Here is a 20,779-nt window from a genome sequence, read left to right as displayed (position 1 = left end):
TGCCCTCATCCGCCTCCCCTGTAGACATTTTGAGGAAATGTCTCAAAACAAACGCTCCAGTTGATTTTAATGACCATCCCAGACGTCATTCAAGGTTCTGGCTCAAACCCGAAGGTGGATGTGATTTTCCTACAGAGCGGATGTGAGGTGGGAGGGAAGGGGGGGATCCAAGGATTGGCTTGAGCGGCTGGGGGGACGAAGGCACCACTGGCTGGGGGGGTGGGGGTCAGAGCCCAGGGTGGCACCTGCTGGCGGGGGACAGATCACACACCCGGGGCGAGCGGGCAGGTGCAAGTCCCCCAGGCCGGATGTGTTTGGGGAGCATCCGGGTGCCAAGAGTGGGGACACTCCAGGCTGGGGAGGGTGGGGGGCGGGAGTCACCGTGAGGAAGGCGAGGCCACCTGCCCGCGCATCGCTGTTCCCAGACGTCACCGCAGAGACTCTGCCCATTTGCGGTCTCGAGAGCAGACCCTGCGGTGCCTGCTGTTTTAAAAAAGGGTTCTTTTCACAGGAGAAAGACTTGTTTTTCGTGTTAATTGTATTCCTGCCATTTCAAGGGACAGTGGCCTCTTCCAGTGTCCGGTGCCCGCTTGAGTCTTCCGTGAACAAGAATCATTCTTAATGGGTGTTGTGTTGTGCGTGGCTCTCTCCACCAGGAGGGCCGGGGGGGGAGAGAGTGGGAAGGAAGGGGCCCCTTGGCTCAGGCGTGGGGCCACCGAGGCCACCCCTGCCTCCCCCGGCCCCTCGAGGCCTCGCTCCCTCCCTCCGAATCGGCTTCCTCAGCTCAGAGGTCAGGGTGCTGGGCGTGGGGTGCAGTCACGTCGCCCCCGTGGTGCTCAGTCCTCCGGGGTGGAGAACTCGGTCCCTGGAGATGCTGAAACGTTGAAAGGCCTGGGTGTCTGTCCCCACCATGGGCGAGCTTCCGAGGGCAGGGCTGCTCTGTCCTCTGTACCCTACTTCCATCCAGGGCCTGCCGCCCTGCTGCTCAACACGTGCCTTTTGTTTTTGTTTTTGTCTTTTTGCTTTTTCTAGGGCCGCTCCCGTGACACATGGAGGTTCCCAGGCTAGGGGTCTAATCAGAACAAGGCCAGGGATCGAACCTGCAACCTCAGGATTCCTAGTCGGATTCGTTAACCACTGAGCCACCACGGGAACTCCAACACGTGCTTTTTGAGTGTAAGCAAATTGTTCTTTTCCAAATGAAAATATTGTCTCCTCTTTGAATAATAAAACTGCTTCTTTTTTTTTTTTTTTGCTTTTTAGGGCTGTGCCCGCAGCGTATGGAAAGGCCAGGGGTGGGTCAAACTGGTGCTGCAGCTGCCGGCCTGCACCACAGGCACAGCAACACCAGATCCGAGCTGCATCTGCGACCTACACTGCAGCGCACGGTAGTGCCGGATCCTTAACCCACTGAGCAGGGCCAGGGATCGAACTGGCGTCCTTATGGAGCCTAGTCGGATTGGTTTCCACTGTGCCACAACGGGAATTCTAAAACTTGGCCTTTTGTGGCTGCAGGCTCTGGAGAGTTTATTCTTAAATATCTTGGAAGGACTCCGTGCTCTCATGTCCTCCCGTTTCAGCGCGTTGGTGCAAAGCAGCCTTTCATTTCGCCCTGAAGGGATCCTGCAGCCAGAGGGCACCCACCGCCTCGGGCTGGCAGCAAGCGTGTTGTTTCCAGCCCGGGTTTGGGAGCCTGATGCTAGGCCTGCCCTCTGCACCCAGGCTGACCCGGCCTGTCCCCTCCTCGCAGGAAGCATGGCTGACTCGCCGTGGGAGGGGAAACTGGCCAGGCCTCCGGCCTTCACCCAGCTGAGTGACATGGCCTCTGAGTTGGTAGGTGGCAAGGTAAGTGGGTCTCTTGGGGAGAACAAGCAATTTTTAAAAATTAGAAAACATGTTTTATTGCAATATAGTGACTTACTGAGTTGTGTCAGGGGTGCAGCAAAGTGATTCTGTGATCCACGTAGTATCCACCTTCTCTTCCCGTAGAGGCTGTTCCGCAGTATCGGGGAGGCTTCCCTGTGCAATGGACGAGGCCCTTGTACTCATGGATTTTGTGTGTAATAGTGTGTAAGTGCCACTGCCCACCTCCCGGTGTACCCACTCCCCCCGCCCGTGTTTCCCTGCCCTGGAACCCAAGTTTGCTGTGGAAAGCTCGGAGTCTGTTTCTGTTTGGCCAGTAAGGAGAACAGGCCCCTAAGGCCCCAGGCCAGGGCTCCAGCCCTCCACCGCAGGGACCCCAATGGGAACAGCAAGCGTCAGGAGCGAGGACGGCCGCCCCAGAGGGGGCTTCTTGCAAAGAACATTTCTTAAATTGGTGGCAATCGTGAGCAAGGGCAGTGCTGCCTTAACGGTGACAATATTGAATGGACAGGTATTGCACCTGCGACAGGAATGCCCATCCCTCTGCATGCTTTCTCGCCGTAGAGGTCGGGGCCCCCAGGCTTTAGCGAGGCTCCCCTGGAAAACCTAACTTAATGTGCGGGCGCAAGGAGAGGGGGCGGTGGGGGAGCATTGGGGGGGGCGCAGACGGGAGGACCAGGCCGCTCAGGAGGCTCTCTGTGCCCCAAGACCTCTGCAGCGCCTGCGGTGGGGAGGAGGCTGGGCCCTGCAGGTAAGTGATGCTGAAAGGCGTCCTCAGGTGGGGAGGGGGCTGGCAAGGCGGAGTGGGGGAGCAGGTTCGGACTGAGGACACCATGGAGGGAGTCGGTGTGGGGGCTGAGGGCCCTGAGCCTGGAGGGGAAGGGGGCCCTGCGCCTGTGAGGGTTCCTGCCAAGAAGCCCCTGAAGGCTCCGGAGAGTGGGGGGACCCCACGGACTCACCTGCACTTCCCTCCTTTTGGCAGGTTCTCAGGGGGCAGATCACTGCCCCCTGCCCCCACAGCAAACCCCCGCCCCACTCGGCCCCCCCAGACAGCCGGCAGCTCTAAAACAGCCGGGTCCTCCCCCGCCTTTTAGGCTCTGGACTGGGGTCGGAGGCCAGGGCACTGTGCCCTCCAGACGGCAGCTGTCCCTGGGCCCCAGGTCAGGTGTGGTGCCCGCAGCGTGGGGGGTAGTACCTCCCCTCCCTCTCAAACACGTTCCGTTTTCCGCAAGTGACCTGGCCAGCCCACCTGCACGGCAAGCTCTGGGGAGCGGCCAAGCCTCAGGGTGAGCCTCCCCACGGTTTTTTTGGCCATTGCTCCGTGAAAGATTCACAAAGCCACAGTGTCCTCGATTCTTGAAAAGAAGTGGGTTTATTTTCTTTCCAAGTGTAAGAAGTTAGCACTTCTGCCTCCAGATGGTAAGGGGATTAAGAAAAAAGGAGGGGGGGAGATTAAGGGGGAGGCAGGCAATGAAAGCTAAACGTTTAAAAGGCATCTCGGCTTAATTGGCTTAATTGCATATCGTTTCTCTCCCCCAGGCAATTCCACGTTTTCTCTTTACTGCATCTTGTAATGTTTCACGAGGGAATGAAATAAAATGGTTTTTAATTTATGGTTATTTTATCTTTACTCCTTTCTTTGTCTAGATTTTATTTGCAATAGATGACTTTTTTGCTCCTGCAGAAAACCTTATAAAGGCACAGTGAATTGGCCTCTGCGACGTGAGTGCGCGTAGGGCGACCTCACAGCCATGTGCGTTCCACGCCGGTACCTGGGGTGGGAGTCACGGATGCCAACCAGGGAATGAGCATCGTAGAGCCGCAGACACAGGCTAAGGCCTGGCAGATGCCATCGGGGACCTGCCCCAGGAACTCGGGCCCACATGGCTGTATGGGGACGACCACCGGGGCCCTCCCGCGTGGCTCTCGGCCCCACGTGGACCTCATCCTCAGGGAGGGGAGGAAAAATGGTGCCATCCTGCATTTTTTGGCAAATGTTTTACCTGCTTAATTATAAAAAGGTAGGACGTGTTCCCATGGCTTCTCTGGGGCATTGAGGCCATAGCTGGCAGTGGCACCATTTGTGGGGCTGGTGGCGTGAATCGTGATGTGGTCTGAGCCTTTGCTGTCAGGGGGCTCGTTCTGTGAACAGAGGCCCACAGAGAAGCAGGGCTTCTTTCTCTGGAGGCCACGCAGGGAGGGGGAGGTACCCCCCTCTCCGTGGACGGCGAGTTCCCTGTGCGGAAAGGTGGGGCAGCCTCCCCTGGAGACCCTGCCTGAGGCCCACCTGGCCCCTTGGGGCAAAGGGAATTTGCTGGAAGCCCAGGCTCTGGCATGGCTGTTAATCATCCGCTTGTCACCCATCTCTGCTTTAGAGGGACTGCCCGCGCTTCAGAGGAGACGAGTACACGGCGTCTGGGAAACGGATGGATGGCTGGCAGACCAGGCGGAAAAGGATCCCAGGTGAGAGGCGTGCGTCCCTCACGGCCACCCAGCCTGGAAGCAGGGGCTGCTGGGCGGGGTGCGTCTGGGGTCAGCGGCCACGCGGGACCCGTGGAATGCTCTGTCCCCTCGGATGTTCCTCTGAACACCAGGCCCTGGGAATTCGGGAGGGTGAGCCCTGGTCGTCTGTGCACAGAGCAAGCAGGACTAGGACAAGGAAAACACGCGAGGGCTGTGGACGAGGGGAAGAGTGGGCGCCGAGCCGTGGGCGACCACCGCTTGGTCTGCGCGGTACATTCGGCCTCTCGGGGCCTCTCCGTGACTCTCGCAGGAGGCGTCCTTGTCCCATCTGGTTGCTATGGAAATAGGCCCATTAACTTAGCCCAGGTGCTGTAACTGGTGAGATAAGCTGGGACCTGAGCCCGCATCCTCCCACCTTTCCTGTCACCTTAAGACGCTACTTCTGAACACGGCTCTTTGTCCATCAGAAGGCACCTTGTAAATTTCCAGAAATGCTTGTAAAGGAAGCTAATCCAGCATTAGGCTAATAACCGGATTTTTTTTTTGCTATTGTAACAAGTATTACAGAAAGATCGGATCTCTCCAATTTTCTATATTTCTATGGCGCACTTGTTGGAGTCTAATAAATCTGGATATCTGGAGGCAGGTCTGAATCTGACTGCCAGCCATCACGAGCAACACCGAGACACGCTGATCAAGTGTTCTTAGACATTGTGAGCAGGTTAGGAACCTGACTGATACCCGTGAGGATATGGCTTGGATCTCTGGCCTCCCTCAGTGGGTTAAGGATCTGGCGTGGCTGTGGCTGTGGTGTAGACCAGCAGCTGCAGCTCCCATTCAGCCCCTAGCCTGGGACCCTCCACAGGCCGAGGGTGTGGCCCTAAAAAGAAGAAGAAAACAAGAGCTCTTTGACGTCAGCCGATGCCTCCTTGGGGCATCCTGGGTGGGGCCTGTGGAAAATCCCTGAAGCTCAAGACGACAAGCAGTGCGGTGTCCCCAGGAGACCCAGCTCGCCACTCGCTGCAGCACAGGTGCCGATAAAGGTTCTGGAAGCCCTCTCATCCCTGATTTGCAGCTGAAGCCATAGGCTCAGAGAGGCCAAACTATCTGCCAAAGACACACAGGAAACGATCCATTTGGAAGCAGAGTCGGTCTCTCGGAATCCCAGGCCTCTGCACCTTCGGGTCTGAATAGAATTGAGGCTTTGTGTGGGGAACGGTGGTCCCGTGTGGCCACATCGCGGCGACCTTGGGCTGGTGGCTGAGAACGAACCTGCACGTGTTCTGTGCCGGGAGGATCGTGTTCCTGGCCTTTGCTTTCCTTTCGGTCGTGTTCGGTCACGCGCTTTGCCGGCCAAGTTAATCCAGGCGGGGACGCTCCTGCCGTTTGTCTCCAGGTCACAACTGGTGTGTCCTCAAGCTGGGGATACAAGGGATCATCAGGGCTTCGACGTGGACACTTCCTACTTCGTGGGAGACCATGCACCCTGCGTGTCGATTCAAGTGGCCCACGTGGACGAAGGTGCCGTGGGAACGTGGGGTGGGGGTCGTGGGGCCCATCAGCCCCTGACACTGCCCTTCCCATCTGAGGGCCCCGCAGCCTGTCCAAGGCCCTTTTCTGCCAGGGAGCCTTGCAGCCAGCGTCCCGGTAAAGCGCTCTGGGCTTTGAGTTTTAGCTTAACTGTGATCCCTGCTCTGCAGACCCCCAGAGGCAGCCCCACACATCCGCGTGGGATGTGGCGAGCAGGTTGCTGGGCCAGGGGCAGGATGGGCTGGAGGACGTTCGAGCCAGCGGTGGGGCCAGTGTCCAGCTCCTTCTTCAGTGGCCCTGGGTCTGCACGGTGATGCTGCAGCTACAGGCTTCTGGGAAACGGTTCTTTTCGGCTCCTGGAAGCTGGGCCATAGGGATCATGAGGCCCTTTAACTGGGTCCCAGAATTAATTTTTTGCAAACATGTACCCTTATGCGCATGTCTATATGTGGACTTAGGGAAGACATATCATGTTGGTTGGCAAATTTTTAGCGAAAGCACTGCGTGCCCAGTACCGCCTGAGGCTCTGTGGATGTGCCCGGTCCTGCCCCCGAGAGACAGCGGGGTGGGGGGGGGAACTGGAAAAGTCACAGGATGTTGGGAGAAATGCTCATTTACAAGCGGGAATGACGAGCGACCATGAGTAGGATTCTTTAGCCATTCTTTATCCATTGTCCACGAGTGCTTCTATTTCGGAATTGCTCGTGGATCAAGTCTATGATGCTCACATGTACTGATTTTTTTTCTTTTAGGGCTGCCCCACGGCATATGGAGTTCCTGGGCCAGGGATCGGATCCGAGGCACAGGGGACCTAGGCTGCAGCCGTGGCAACGCCCACTGTGCCGGGCCAGGGATTGAACCTGCACCCGGTGCTCCAGGGAGGCCACCCATCCTGTTGCACCACAGCAGGCACTCCTCACGTATCCATTCTAAGGATGCCTTGGTGGAAGCAGTGTTTCTGGATTTGACTTAGAATATTCTGAAACGTCATAGATCAGCTTTTGGAAAACTCCAGCCGTTTAGTATTTTAAATACTGAGGAACTTTTCACAAGCGTGTCTATTACTTTGATCCTCGGACGCCTGGACTTAAGCAATGACGTCTTTCGTGTTATTTGACAAGATGAAAATTAGCCCACGACCCACCACGAGAGTACATTCTCTTTGGTTCTGAACGTGAACGGAAACTCTACCCATCACTCTCCCTGCAGGTGAAGAGCCAGAAGTCCCACGGCGAGAAGAAAGGACAGGAGCCGCAGCCACCCCGGAGGAGTTTGAAGCTATTGCCGAGGGGCACGTCCCCAGGGACCTGGGGCTTGTCCTGGGAGCTAGGACGGCCAGGGGGGCAGCTCTGCTTGCCGGCCATGCTCGGCGCTCCCCTGGGACCCTGGGCCCTCGCGCCCTTGCTCTGGGTGACCCTTCGGAGATGCGTCAGGTGTTTGTGCGGTCCTTGCAGGAGGGAGCACGACAGCCGGAGGGAGGCTTAGGTCCCTGCCTCTCACAGGGCCGTCTGCTCGCCGGCCCGTCTGCAAAATGTTGCTCGATGCGATAGAACATGGAAGGTGATTCTCTCTTAAATCAGCTTAAATACTTTTGAGAGCAACTGGCCAGAGGACCCGATGTCTGACGAATTTAAGATATCAGTGCGGCCTGTGTTGGGGACATCCTTATGTTTCAGTGCTCGTCTGGTACATGGTTTATGCTGATTTACGAAAGGGCTGCTCCAGAACAGACGGGGAGAAAAATAACGGCCGCCACACACGGGTCCTTCCAGGCGCGAGGCACCGACGCAGGGGTTCAGGCTGACCACTTCCCCCAAGGTCCAGGGAAGAGCCCGGCTTTCCCGTGAACGGTGCCATCACCATTCTGGCTCCTGCCTGTGCGTCCTCCCAGGATGGCATCTGCAGGCCCGTCCCCGCCCCAGGCCCTCCCTGCCCCCCCCCAGGCCCTCCCCCCCCTGGGGGGGCCCTTCCTGCCCTTCCCCCCCAGGGGCTGCTGTGATCAGGGTGAAAGAACCTCAGGCCTTTATTCTGTTTGTGAAACCTGGGACCTGGCCTTTGTTAGCGTTTGCAGTCAAGTGTTCCATGAGGCATCTGTCATTAACGTTTATTCCCAAGTGTCTCTGTCCCAGAAGCCTCACAGGGCCCTGGGACGAGAGAATATCAGGTCCCCTAGAGCTGCCGCTGACAGGTTTCTGTGCACCACTAGCTCAAGTCCAGCAACTGGGACTGCTGGGTTCCCATGACAGAGCTTCCACCAGGGACCCCTGCTTCCAGACACAACTACTTTCCCGGCCACTCCCAGCAGAGGTGGACTCACCTACGACTCAACATCTTCCCAGGTAAAGAGAGGTGGAGCCATCTCTAGGTCTATGGCTTCTTTCCTTTTAAAAAAATTAATTACCTTTCATTAGAGGTGACGTACAATGTTGTGTCAATTCCCGCTGTATGGTAAAGCGACCCGGTCTTTCCTGTAAACACATCCCCTTTCTCATACCACCTTCACCATGTTCTATCACAAGAGACTGGACAGGGTTCCCTGTGCTGCACAGCGGGACCCCACTGCTGATCCACTGTAAGTGTCGAAGTTTGCATCTGCCAACCCCAGACTCCCCGTCCCTCCCACTCCCCCCCCACCACCTTGACCCCCACAAGTCTGCTCTCTCTGTCTGTGCGTCTGTTTCTGTTCCGTAGATAGGTAGGTTCATTTGTGCCACGTTTTAGATTCCACATATAAATGATATCATACAGTAGTTGCCTTTCTCTTTTTGACTTACTTCACTTAGTGGGAGACTCTCTAGTTGCATCAGTGTTGCTGCAAATGGCATTATTTTGTTCTTTTTTATGGCTGAGTAGTATTCCATTGTGAATATATACCTCATCTTCTTAATCCATTCATATGTCGATGGACATGTAGTTTGTTTCCATGTTGTGGCCATTGTGAATAGTGCTGCAATGAATACCCAGCTGCATATATCTTTTTGAATGAAGGTTTTGTCTGGATATACGCCCAGGAGTGGGATTGCTGGATCATATGGTAGCTGTATATTTACTTTTCTAAGGAACTTCCATGCTGTTCTCCATAGTGGTTGCACCAATTTACATTCCCACCAACAGTGTAAGAGGGTTCCCTTTTCTCCACACCTTCTCCAGCATTTGTTATTTGTTGACTTACTAATGATGGCCATTCTGACTGGTGGGAGGTGGTACCTCATTGTAGTTTTGATTTGCATTTCTCCAATAATCAGGGATGGGGAGCACTTTTTCACATGCCTGCTGCCCATCTGTATGTCTTCTTGGGAGAAATATCTATTTAGGTCTTCTGCACATTTTTCAGTTGGGTTTTTTTTTAGTTAGTTTGTTTTTGCTATTGAATTGTATGAGTTTGTATATTTTGGAAATTAAGCCCTGGTCAGTTGCATTGTTTGCAACTCTTTTCTCCCATTCTGCAGGTTGTCTTTTTTTTTTTTTTTTTTGGAATCTTTCTTTTGCTGTGCAAGAGCTTGGAAGTTTGATTACAGCCCATTTATTTTTGTTTTGTTTTTATTTCTGTTGCCTTGGGAGACTGACCTGAGAAAACATTTGTAAGGTTGATGTCAGAGAATGCTTTGCCTATGTTCTCTCCTAGGAGTTGTTTTTGTTTTTTTTCTTTTCTTTTTAGGGCCACACTTGCTTCTTATGGAAGTTCCCAGGCTAGAGGTCGAATCAGAGCTACGGCTGCTGGCCTGTGCCACAGCCACAGCAACGTGGGATCCGAGCCGCATCTGCAACTTACACCACAGCTCACGGCAATGCCAGGTCTCCGACCCACTGAGCAAGGCCAGGGATGGAATCTGTGTCCTCATGGCTACTAACTGGATTTGTTTCTGCTGAGCCACAATGGGAACTCCTCTTCCAGGAGTCTAGTGGTGTCCTGTCTATGTTTAACCTTTAAGTATGGCTTCTTTTTTAATGTCAGCATTTTTTTTTTTTTTTTTTTTGCCACATCCATGGCATGTGGAAGTTCCTGGGCCAGGGATCTAACCCATAGCAGCAACCCAAGCCTTGTCAACAGAGGCTCTGGTGCTCACCGGCCCCGTATGTCCGTGGGGCTGCATGTGGGGTGGAGCCCATCTCCCGAGGGGCCTGGGTGGAAGGAAGACGTCCCTCTGCTCAGGTACACTCACCTGGGACTTAGCCTCACAACAGGCAGACGTCCGCACCCCCTGGGAAGCAAGGCCTGGGCTGGGAGCTGGGGGCCAGCCCTGCATTCCTGGCTGCACCTGTCTGCAGCGGGAGGAGGGAGCAAAGGTGTGGACCAGGCTCCGACCCCACGGACTCTTCCGGTCTTGCTGAGTTCTAGTAGATTTGGGGAATACATGCGCTTCCTCGGCTGAGGGCCTTAGGACTATTTCCGGAGCCTTCAGGTAGTCGTTTTTCCCCAAATTTTCACCAGATTCACTGGCCGTGGGTCAGCAGAGCGCCACAGGCCTTCCTGCCTGGAACACATCTTTCCCTTCGATGCGGGTGTGTTTCTGATTATCATGGTTTACAGCAAGACACCGAAGTGTAGCGATCTGAACACGCGCTGAGCGCTGCTGATTGCTCACTGAAACCATCTGTCCTAAAACCAGTGGAGACCCCTGAATGGGCAAAGCCAGCAAGAGGGATTTAGGACTACCCACACTGGCTTCTTCAGCACGCGCTCAGGGTGTAGTGCCTTGAGCTAGGGACCTAGCACTGGCTGTATAGTCACTTCCCCGATGCTGACTAGGGCGCAGCGAACTGCACAGAAACTTCGTGACGTCAGGGGTCCTGGGTCTGGGCTGCCCTTGGCCGGTGCGCAGCACCTGGCACAGCCCAGTAGATGCCAAAGGACCGTGAGTGGTAGAGAAGGGACAGAGTTAGGAAGGGAACAGCCCAGGCAGGGAGATGTACAAGGAAACCAAATACTGCCAACCAGTCATACGTGTCACAACAAAAGGACTTTTCTCGAGCCCTAAGAAATTTCTATTCCGCAAATTTTTTTTTGTGGCCGCGCCTGTGGTACATGGAAATCCCGGGCCGGGATCAAACCCGCGCCACAGCTGCCGCGCGAGCCAAAGCGGAGACGCCAGATCCTTGGCCCACTGCGCACCAAAGGAACGCCTCGATGTGGCTGTTCCGAGCGCCTGAAAGAGCCAGGTCAGGTGCCCAACTCGGTTGCTACAGAGCTTAGGAGGTGAGGGAGGGTCACGTGGGAGCCCCGCTTGGTGGGATTGGTCCTGGAGGTTTCCTGCGCACAGTGAAGGGCGTGCGTGATTGGTCCGCCTCAGCCGATGGGCGGGTGGGGGCGGGCACTGTCGTGGGCGGAGTTCTGCTCCCCCCTTCAGCAGCATCGCCTGCTGCTCGCCGAGCATTTCCCCAGATCCAAGTTTAAAGGGAGAAGGAGCAGCAGGAGAGCCCCAGGGGGCCCCTGCAAGGGAGCAGGGTTGCTTCATTGAAGCGCTGATATTCTGTGGTCGTTTTGCTTGAAAGCGAGGCCGGATATTAATTCTGTAAAGAAGAATCTTATTTTTTTAAAATGTAAAATCAGCTTTGCACTAACATTCTCTACCGTTAAAGCAGATCATAATGTTCAATGAACCAGAATGGTGTTCTGAATTGTTCTGAATTACTCCCGCTAGTGTATTTTCTTGGTTTTTTATGCCAACACGGGCTGGTTTTATTTACTGTAAATATCAAGACTTCCACTGCTCTACTGAAATTTTTCAGATCACTCAATTTCACCAAGTTTTTCATGTAAAAATATATAGCACTTGGTTTCCGTAGAATCCTCTGATACATGATTGTGAGCTTCTGTATAAAAATCTCTTGGCTTCCACTTTCTTGGAAGTAATATTCCGACACATAGAAAACCTTCACTTTATTAGAATCAGATAATGTGAAGGGATCTTGGTAGCTATTTTCTGTTCTGCAGACCAAATCTCAGGCTGCTGTGGTTCTAGCAGCTATTTGATTTTGTGACTATTATCTTTAGAATTCTCAATTGCATTGTGGAGCAATGCGGTTTTGTGAAAATAAAAATGCAAGGCTCTTGTGCGAGTCTGTGTGGGATGCAGCAATGCTGATTTCCGGCACCAAACATTGCATCTGTGGGGAATTTTGCAGTTGCTTTTTGGCCTTCCTGGACTTATTAATTCAATTAAAAAATTGGGCGCCACACAGATGCAAACAAGAGGGGCAGCTCTTCTGGCCTTCAAAGATTTTTTTTTTTTAATTTGCCCAATACATTATTTATTTTTCTACTGTTCAGCATGGAAACCCAGTTACACATACATGTATACATTCTTTTTTCTCACATTATCATGCTCCATCATAGGTGACTAGACATGGTTTCCAGTGCCGGCCTTCAAAGATTTTATGTTCTGGTTTCAGGAGTCTGGTATTATCAGGGACTTAAAGAACAAGACAGTACCTGAGTTCCCATTGTGGCTCATGGGTAACGAACCTGACCAGCATCCATGAGGACGCGGGTTTGATCCCTGGCCTCCCTCAGTGGGTCAGGGATCTGGCATTGCCGTGAGCTGTGGTGTAGGTCACAGATGTGGCTTGGATCCTGCATTGCTGTGGCTGTGCTACAGGCCAGCAGCTGCAGCTCCGATTCAACCCCTATCCCTGGAACATCTGTATGCTACGAGTGCCCCCCTAAAAAGACCAACCCCCCCAAAAACAAAACCCCCACAAGATAGTTTCAGACTGTGATTAGAGCAATGGAGTAAACAAGCAGGGAGGTGAGAAACTGAACCTGGGGAGTCAGGCAGCATCGGGGGGTGGGGGGGTGGGGGGAGGGCTTTTCTGAGGCTGTGACACTTAAGCTGAGACCTAAGAACAGCAGGTAGTCTTTGGGGAGCTGAGAAAGTAGGCCTGGGACAGGGAGGTGGCGCGTGCTGAGTCCCTGGGCAGCAGGTTTGGCATATTTGAGTAACTAGAGCAGCAGGCGTGGAGGATCTGCAAACAGCCACTTTTCCAAGGAGGCGTCACCATGGCACCTTTGCTTTTCAGATGGCGGAATCGCACGCTTTAGGGTTTACGGCATTGGACAAAGAGACTGGACTGCGAGTGACCCCAAAGAACCATCAGATCTGGTGACCATCGCTTACGGGGCGCCTGTGTAGGGTTTAGCAATGCGCATCTGGGCACCCAAACAACATAATAGGTGAGACGATGCTCCAGGAGCTGGCTTTTCCTCGGGACACCTGGGCCCCAAGCACCCTGATGCGGCCGGAATTCACTACCCAAGAGGAAGGGCCGTCTGGCTCCAAGCCTGAGTGTGGCGGCCCGACCACGCCCACGCGTGGGATTTCATGTCCTCATGACGTGGTGGACACCCACAGCACTTTTTCCCTCCGAATTTGGCTTTTAGGCAGTTGCTAAAAAAGGAAAAGTAAAAATTGCTAACCCCGTGGTTGTATCTGAGTTTCTGGAAACGTCCATGAGAATAGGGCAATAGCAATGCCGGGTGCATGGGGGTGTCATTGATCCCGCCAGCGCAGTCATTCTCACACTTTTAACGAAATGGGCCGGGCCGGGCTGCCCCGTTAAATGGTGTTGCTTTTGGCAGGAGTCGGCAAGGCAGAGTCTATGGCAGATGGCTGGGAAACGGTGCGAAGACCAGACAGGCCACCAATACTGGCGGTGAGAAGAGAGAGAAACACTAGGCCCTATTGTTTCCCAAGAAATAAAGTTTTTTTTTTTTTTAATTAAAAAAAAATTTTTTTTTATGTCAAGGAGACTCCTATTTTAGAACCCTCTTGGGAGTTCCCATCGTGGCTCAGTGGTAGTGAACCTGACTAGTAATCACGAGGTTGCAGATTCAATCCCTGACCTCCATCAGTGGGTTAAGGATCTGGTGTTGCTGTGAGCTGTGGTGTAGTTTGCAGATGGGGCTTGGATCTGGCGTTGTGTTGGCTGCGGTATAGGCCGGCAGCTGCAGCTCCAACTGGACCCCTAGCCTGGGAACCTCCATATGCTACAGGTACAGACCTTAAAAAAGAACCCAAAAAACCTTTTTTTTTTTTTTTTTTTTTTTTTTTTTTTTTTTGCTTTTTAGGGCTGCACCTGTGGCATATGGATGTTCCCAGGTTAGGGGTCGAATTGGAGCTCTAGCAGCTGGCCACAGCCACAGCAATGGGGGATCTGAGGTGTGTCTGTGACCTACACCACACCTCACGGCAACACCGGATCCTTAACCTACAGATCGAGGACAGGGATTGACCTGCAAACTCATGGATACTAGTTAGATTAATTTCTGCTGCGCCACGATGGGAACTCAAAAAAAAAAATATATATAGAGAGAGAAACTTAGGCATTTTTCTAAATTTTTGTCACTTCCCCATGTTTTCTAAATGTTCTTTTCCTTTTTAAGCTTTTTAGGGCCGCACCTGCAGCATATGGAGGTTCCCAGGCCAGGGGTTGAATTGGAGCTGCAGCTACGACTTAACGTCATGGCCACAGCAACACTGGCTTCTTAACCCACCGCGTGAGACCAGGGATCAAACCCTCATCCTCACGGGACAATGGCAAGCCCTTAACCTGCTAAATCACAATGGGAACTCATGTTTTCTAAATTTTCCACTGTGTCATCAAATATCAGAAGATCAGGGCCAGACTAGCTACAAAGATACAGAAGGCCAACCTTGGCAGTTCCTATTGGCTGCTCTAAAGCACTGCTGGGGTGATTCCTCTGTCTTTTTTTTTTTTTTTTTTTCCTTAAGAAACAAAGCTATCTGGAGTTCCTGTCGTGGCTCAGTGGTTAACGAATCTGACTAGGAACCATAAGGTTGCGGGTTCGATCCCTGCCCTTGCTCAGTGGGTTCAGGATCCGGCGTTGCCGTGAGCTGTGGTGTAGGTTGCAGACGTGGCTCGGATCCCATGTTGCTGTGGCTGTGGTGTAGGCCGGCAGCTACAGCTCCGATTGGACCCCTAGCCTGGGAACCTCCATATGCCGCGGGAGCGGCTCAAGAAATGGCAAAAAGACAAAAACAAAACAAAGCAAGGCTATCTATGATTTAATGATACAAAACCCTTGAGTAAATTCACTGGGTGACCTGGAGCAAAAGAAAACCCCCCCACCATTTCGTCATTTTTAATCTCTCTGTGTCCCTGTGTGTGACCACTTATGTGAGCCTGTGACAGGGAACTCTAGAGGTGGCTCCGCTGGTAAATTTGGCCAGTAGCTAACTTGAGATTAGGAAGTAAAAATGAAAGGACCTTTCAATGTGTAGATCCCACTGCAAATTTAGTCGTAAAAGGCCCTTTCTGGGGTTAGTTTTCGTGTCACCCAGTGCTTCCAGATACAAATAAATAAGCTCTCCTTGCTAGACACTAGTGTTTGAAGGCAGGTCATATATTGGTATAGGTTTGACCAAAAACATACCTACTTTAACGGGTCAAATCAAACTGACAGAGCAACTATGAGCTGGGTGTTGTGTTCAGCATCCTACCTGAATTTATAACTGACATAGAAAATCATATTAGAGATTTATAAACATTTACCAAGTACCCAGTATGCTCACGAGTCGGCTCGAGGCATTTACAGAATGACAGCAAAGAGGCACTTTACACGAAACGTAATTTACACCACAGCTCATGGCAATCTTTTTTTTTTTTTTTTGTCTTTTTGCTATTTCTTGGGCCACTCCTGCGGCATATGGAGGTTCCCAGGCTAGGGGTCCAATCGGAGCTGCAGCCACCGGCCCACGCCAGAGCCACAGCAACGCAGGATCTGAGCCGCATCTGCAACCTACACCACAGCTCACGGCAACACCAGATCGTTAACCCACTGAGCAACGGCAGGGACCGAACCTGCAACTTCATGGTTCCTAGTCAGATTCGTTAACCACTGCGCCACGACGGGAACTCCTCTTTTTTTTTTTTTTTTTTCTTTTTTTTTGCCTTTTCTAGGGCTGCTCCCGCGGCATATGGAGGTTCCCAGGCTAGGGGTTGAATTGGAGCTATAGCTGCCGGCCTACACCACAGCCACAGCAAGGGCAGATCCTTAACCCACTGAGCAAGGCCAGGGATCGAACCCGTGCCCTCACGGTTCCTCGTTAGATTTGTTTCAGCTGTGCCACGATGGGAACTCCCATTTTCTGTTCCTTTTTGAATTCCAGAACGATGAGCGTGGCGTTTTCCTGGTTCCGGGCTGTGAATGGGCAGTTTTCCGGTTGGCATCCGGGAGTGATAACTCCAACTGAAATTGATACGAGATATTTCAAAGGTAAACGCAGTGAGGACGTGCCTCGCTATCGCGGCCGTGCTGGCTGCAAGGCCGGCAGGCTGCAGCGGGTGGGATCAGGACCGCAGGAGGGCGGCGCGGTTTCGAGCACGCTGCTTTACCTCTCGGCACGGTCGCCCTCTTTATAAAATGCCAGCATTGGAGGAATGACCACAGAAGTCACACGAGATCCTAGAGACCTGTGAGGTTCTTACCGTCGGGGCCTGAATTCCACTTGGAAGAAGCCTAGGAAACACCCCTGGTTAGAGCCTAAGAAGAACTGGACGGGGCATCTCCTCCCAGGAAGGGTCCTGAGCAGACGGGTGGCCTTTCCTTCTCCGGGCTGGACTCCGAGGGCAGTGAGCTACGCATTGTAAGAGTCATGCACTTCCATTAGTAAAAAAACAAAACAAAACTGGAGAAGCATCCTTGACCTTCTATATTTACTTTCTTATGAAATAGATACACGTGTCATCTATACAAGGAAGTTCAAGAGGTTATGAAACTTCTATAATAGGTGAAATTTTGATAAGTACCTGGTTGGGTCTCTTGGGATTGTCGGGCTGGCTCTGAAAAAATACAGCACTTTATATTCATACACTGGACGCTTGACAGTTATGTATTTATTTTTACAGCCGCACCTGTGGCACAGGGAAGTTTCCAGGCTAGGGGTCGAATTGGAGCTGCAGCCGTGACCTATGCCACAGCCGCAGCAACGCTGGATCCTTAACCCACTGAGCGAGGCCAGGGATCTAACCCCCATCCTTACAGAGACTAGTTGGGTTCTTACGCTGCTGAGCCACAGTGGGAACTCCTGGGGGCTTGATTTTGAAATGACTTGCAGGTCATTATGACCCGAGTCAACTAGTCACTGTTCCATCCAAACACAGCGTGTATGTGAGGTGAAGTTCATCGGTGGTGGTGGGAGATGAAGTCTTGATAACTGAAATGTCTATGGGCCAGACCGTGGTTTAGACAGGAGAAGCCGGTTACTCTTTTCTGCTTTCAGCACGGCTGAGCACAGGCTCATCCTGAGGGTGGGGAGAAATGCCAGCTCTGGTATTTTCCTGTTCTTTGCGGATGCTGTGCCCCGGTCGTATCTTTAACCCATGGTTCTCGGCATGGCCAGTTCAAAATCACTTGTTTATTTTTGTGAGGGATAGTTTAGTCAAAACCAGGTAGCGGTCAGTAAATCCATGTGACACGGGTCTCCAGGCTGCCACATGCCACACACATACTGCTGGTGGCCCTTAGGACATTTCTATCACCAAAGATGACAGCGGTGGGGATGAGGGAGAGTGCCAGCATCCAGTTACAACATCCACTACGCAAGGCTCAGGATGGACACACACACACACGTGTGTGTGTGTGTGTGTGTGTGTGTTCAAGACACAGCAGCAGTCAGCCTATGTTCTCCTGCTCCCCGGGTTTTCTCATCTACCTTGGAGACCAGTGTTTCCATGCGTTCCCTTCCTGCCAGCGTTCTTTTTATTTTATTATTTCTTTATTTTATTATATATATATATATATATATATATATATATATATATTTTTTTTTTTTTTGTCTTTTTAGGGCCGCACCTGTGGCATATGGACGTTCCCAGGCTAGGGGTCCAACCGGATCTGTAGCTGCCGGCCTACACCACAGCCACAGCCACAACCACACGGGATCCGAGCCACATCTGAGACCTACACCACAGCTCACGGCAACGCCAGATCCTCAACCCACTGAGCGAGGCCAGGGATTGAACCTGCATCCCCATGGCTACCAGTCGGGCTCCTAACCCACTGAGCCCCGTCGGGAGCGCCTCGACGTCCTTGAATACAGCGTGTTTGACAGGTGCTAAGCCCTGGTTAGTCCAGCTTCTTCCTCCTCTTACATGATTATATGATTCTATCCCTTGATATGACGCCATAGGGGAAATACTTTGCAGCTTCCTGAGAATTACAGATGAGCCACCTAGCAGGATGCAAGTCACAAAGTATGCAATCTAGGAAGCTTATCAAACACATTCACCTTTCAAAGTAAAATGCCCTGTGTTCCAGCTCAAATACACCAGCCCATGAACATAGGCCCGGCCTTTCGGATTCCTCCGAAAAGCAGACACTCATCGGTCTCCGGAGGCAGTCCAACTCCCTGGCAAGCTGGCATGTTCCTTCTCTCACATGCTTCCTACCCCTGATTTGTTCTTTGCTGATTTTTTAAGTGGCCGCGCCCGCAGCTTAGGGAAGTTCCCAGGCCAGGGACTGAATCTGAGCCACAGCTGCTGCCTGTGCCACAGCTGGGGCCACGCTGGATCCTTTAACTCCCTGTGCCAGGCTGGGGAGGGAACCCTCCCCTCCACAGTGACCCAAGGTGCTGCCGTCGGGTTCTTAACCCACTGTGCCACAGTGGGAACTCCCCGTTGCTGGGTTTTTGGTACAGCTGAAAAAGCCCGGTATTCCCGAAAGCAAACCGTGCTGAGTGCACACGGGCTGGAGGAAGTCACCCTTTCTTTTTCCCAACAGGCAGTGCCCCCGACAGCTGTAAGCTGGAGGGATGCATCCTGATGACCCAGGAGGAAGAAGACACAGTCAAGCAGAAGTGGGATCATCCCGGCCACAGGTGGAAACCACTGCCTCCAGTCACAAGGTTGGCGAGGTCCCCATTCCCCCAGGAGCTAGGCAGCCTGCCCTCCCCGCCCTCCCCGGGCCCACCTCGCTCAGATTGGATTCCCAAGGATTGTGACGCCACGCCAAAACTTCTGCCCATTTAAGAGGAAAACCCGTGAGCTTGTAAAGACCACATCTGAGCATTTATGTAATAAGAAGGGCGGGTCTATTCCCCTACTTTTGGATATCTATCAACCGGATTTTGTTTTATACCACCACGTGCAAAGAACACATCTGCGGAAGAGCTTCTGCGTTAAATTAACTTTTCAGGAGGGCCTGCGGGCATACTTAAAGCTCAGCGGGTGTCCACCTGTGGGGTGGATGCTGAGAGGTCCCCGAAGTGTTTTCTTTGATCAGGTAGAAGCGAAGAGGTCATTTCTGAGTGAGAGACGGGGGTGAGGGCTGCTCCCTGTCAGGAGGGGGGACGGCCTCTAGGAGACATCCCTCTTTGCCTTTTCTCATCAGTTTTCCACTTAATTACCTGTGAAACATCATGGGGACCTGAGGGCTCCTGTCAGGCGCACTGGGCATCCTTTCCCACTGGCAGGTGTCCGTGGTACACCAAACGATTATCATGGAGTAACTTTTACCTTTTGTTTTAAAGACTGTACCCATGGCGTAGGGAAGTTCCCAGGCTAGGGGTGGAATGAGAGCTGCAGCTGCCAGCCTCCACCACAGCCCACGGCAACGCCCGATCCTTAACCCACTGAGTGAGGCCAGGGATTGAACTCGCATCCTCATGGACACTAATCGGGTTCATTACTGCTGAGCCACAACCAGAAGTCCACTTTTACCTCTTAAGACCCCCTAAGTCCAAGCTGGCGGGTTGTGCTGGGCGAGTCGGCCCACTGGTTATGAGAAGGGCCTCTACGCCTGCCTGCCTCTCTTTTCAGCTAAACCCTGACACGATCCACCTGTTCGACAGCCTAACCCCGGAGCTGCAAGACGTCATCACCCACGCCAGGTTCGTCATCACCCACGCCAGGTTCACCATCACCCCCGACGGAGGTGTGAGCCGCCTGCGACTCAAGGGCTTCCCCAGCTCCCTCTGCCTCCTGCGGCCCCGGGAGAAGCCCAGGATGCGGTTTGCGGTGAAGGTGGGCTTCCGAGCGAACCTCTAATGGCACGCAAACCGTGCCGGTTATGCAACCACTCAGTCACACTCCTCTTCTGAAGCGTTTCCAATACCAGAGCCTTGAGAAGTTTCTAGCAATTAATCTTTTGAAGATCAATATAATTCCTGGCGATTTAATAAAGTGGTCATTTTCATGCATGGGTATCTGTGTCTAACGTTACTGTGAAACACTGGGTACCTCAAAAACTGGTTGTGGCTGTGAACGGCAGGCGGTCTCTTAGGAATTGCTTTTTTTTGAAACACAAGATATTGATATTTATAGTGTCAGTATTCCTTACCTTCAGAGGTACTTCAGTAGCTAACACAGAGTCTTTTCTTTAAAAGTTTAAGCCAATCAAAGCCATTGGAAACATATATTTCTAGAACCACCCATTGTCCCACCACAAAGACAGGACAGGCTGACCTTTACCTGGGATAGGGAAGGACTTTCCCAAGGACAGGCGACCCCTTGAATTCATCCCCACATGAAAGTGCCTTGGGAAGATTAAACCTTTGCGATGCCACGTGAGCCTAGTAACCTGGTTAATCACGTGCTCTGAATGGTTCCTGACAATTCCTCTATGATGACGTGTTTATTGTCAAGATGGTCCTGACACCACCTCCCGCTCAACCCGTCTCCCCACCTCGTGTGCCTAGGAGGGCAGAGGGGGCAGAGGGAGGGGCCAAGCTCGGGGCCCAGGGGATCCTCAGCCCTCCCACTTCTACCAACTCTGAAGGAGCCCCGCCTCCCTTCCCTTGCCTGAGCTCTGTTGCTCTCACCTGTCCTGGCTCTGTCCCCTTCACCTGTCCTGGCTCTGTCCCCTTCACCTGTCCTGGCTCTGTCCCCTTCACCTGTCCTGGCTCTGTCCCTTTCACCTGTCCTGGCTCTGTCCCCTTCACCTGTCCTGGCTCTGTCTCCCCCT

At 52.7% G+C, this 20,779-nt stretch overlaps 1 protein-coding gene across 1 annotated transcript; it reads left to right on the top strand.

Moving 5' to 3' along the window:
- Nucleotides 1–1,755: 1,755 nt before the first annotated feature.
- Nucleotides 1,756–19,893, top strand: ALLC (allantoicase). The gene is given in 15 exon segments (XM_021088413.2): nt 1,756–1,845; nt 3,511–3,561; nt 4,239–4,326; nt 5,723–5,764; nt 5,767–5,847; nt 7,066–7,151; nt 8,063–8,195; nt 12,877–12,972; nt 12,975–13,004; nt 13,007–13,030; nt 13,436–13,509; nt 15,987–16,042; nt 16,044–16,093; nt 18,599–18,726; nt 19,636–19,893. Coding segments are annotated over 15 exon segments (1,257 nt in total). The 3' UTR covers nt 19,864–19,893.
- Nucleotides 19,894–20,779: the final 886 nt, after the last annotated feature.

Source organism: Sus scrofa, chromosome 3, assembly GCF_054392235.1.
Source record: "Sus scrofa isolate SSC_HxYL_T2T_F1_AM1 chromosome 3, Sscrofa_HxYL_maternal_Yorkshire_Landrace_v2.0, whole genome shotgun sequence".
Lineage (NCBI taxonomy): Eukaryota > Metazoa > Chordata > Mammalia > Artiodactyla > Suidae > Sus > Sus scrofa.
This window is presented reverse-complemented; position numbering and strand designations above follow the sequence as displayed.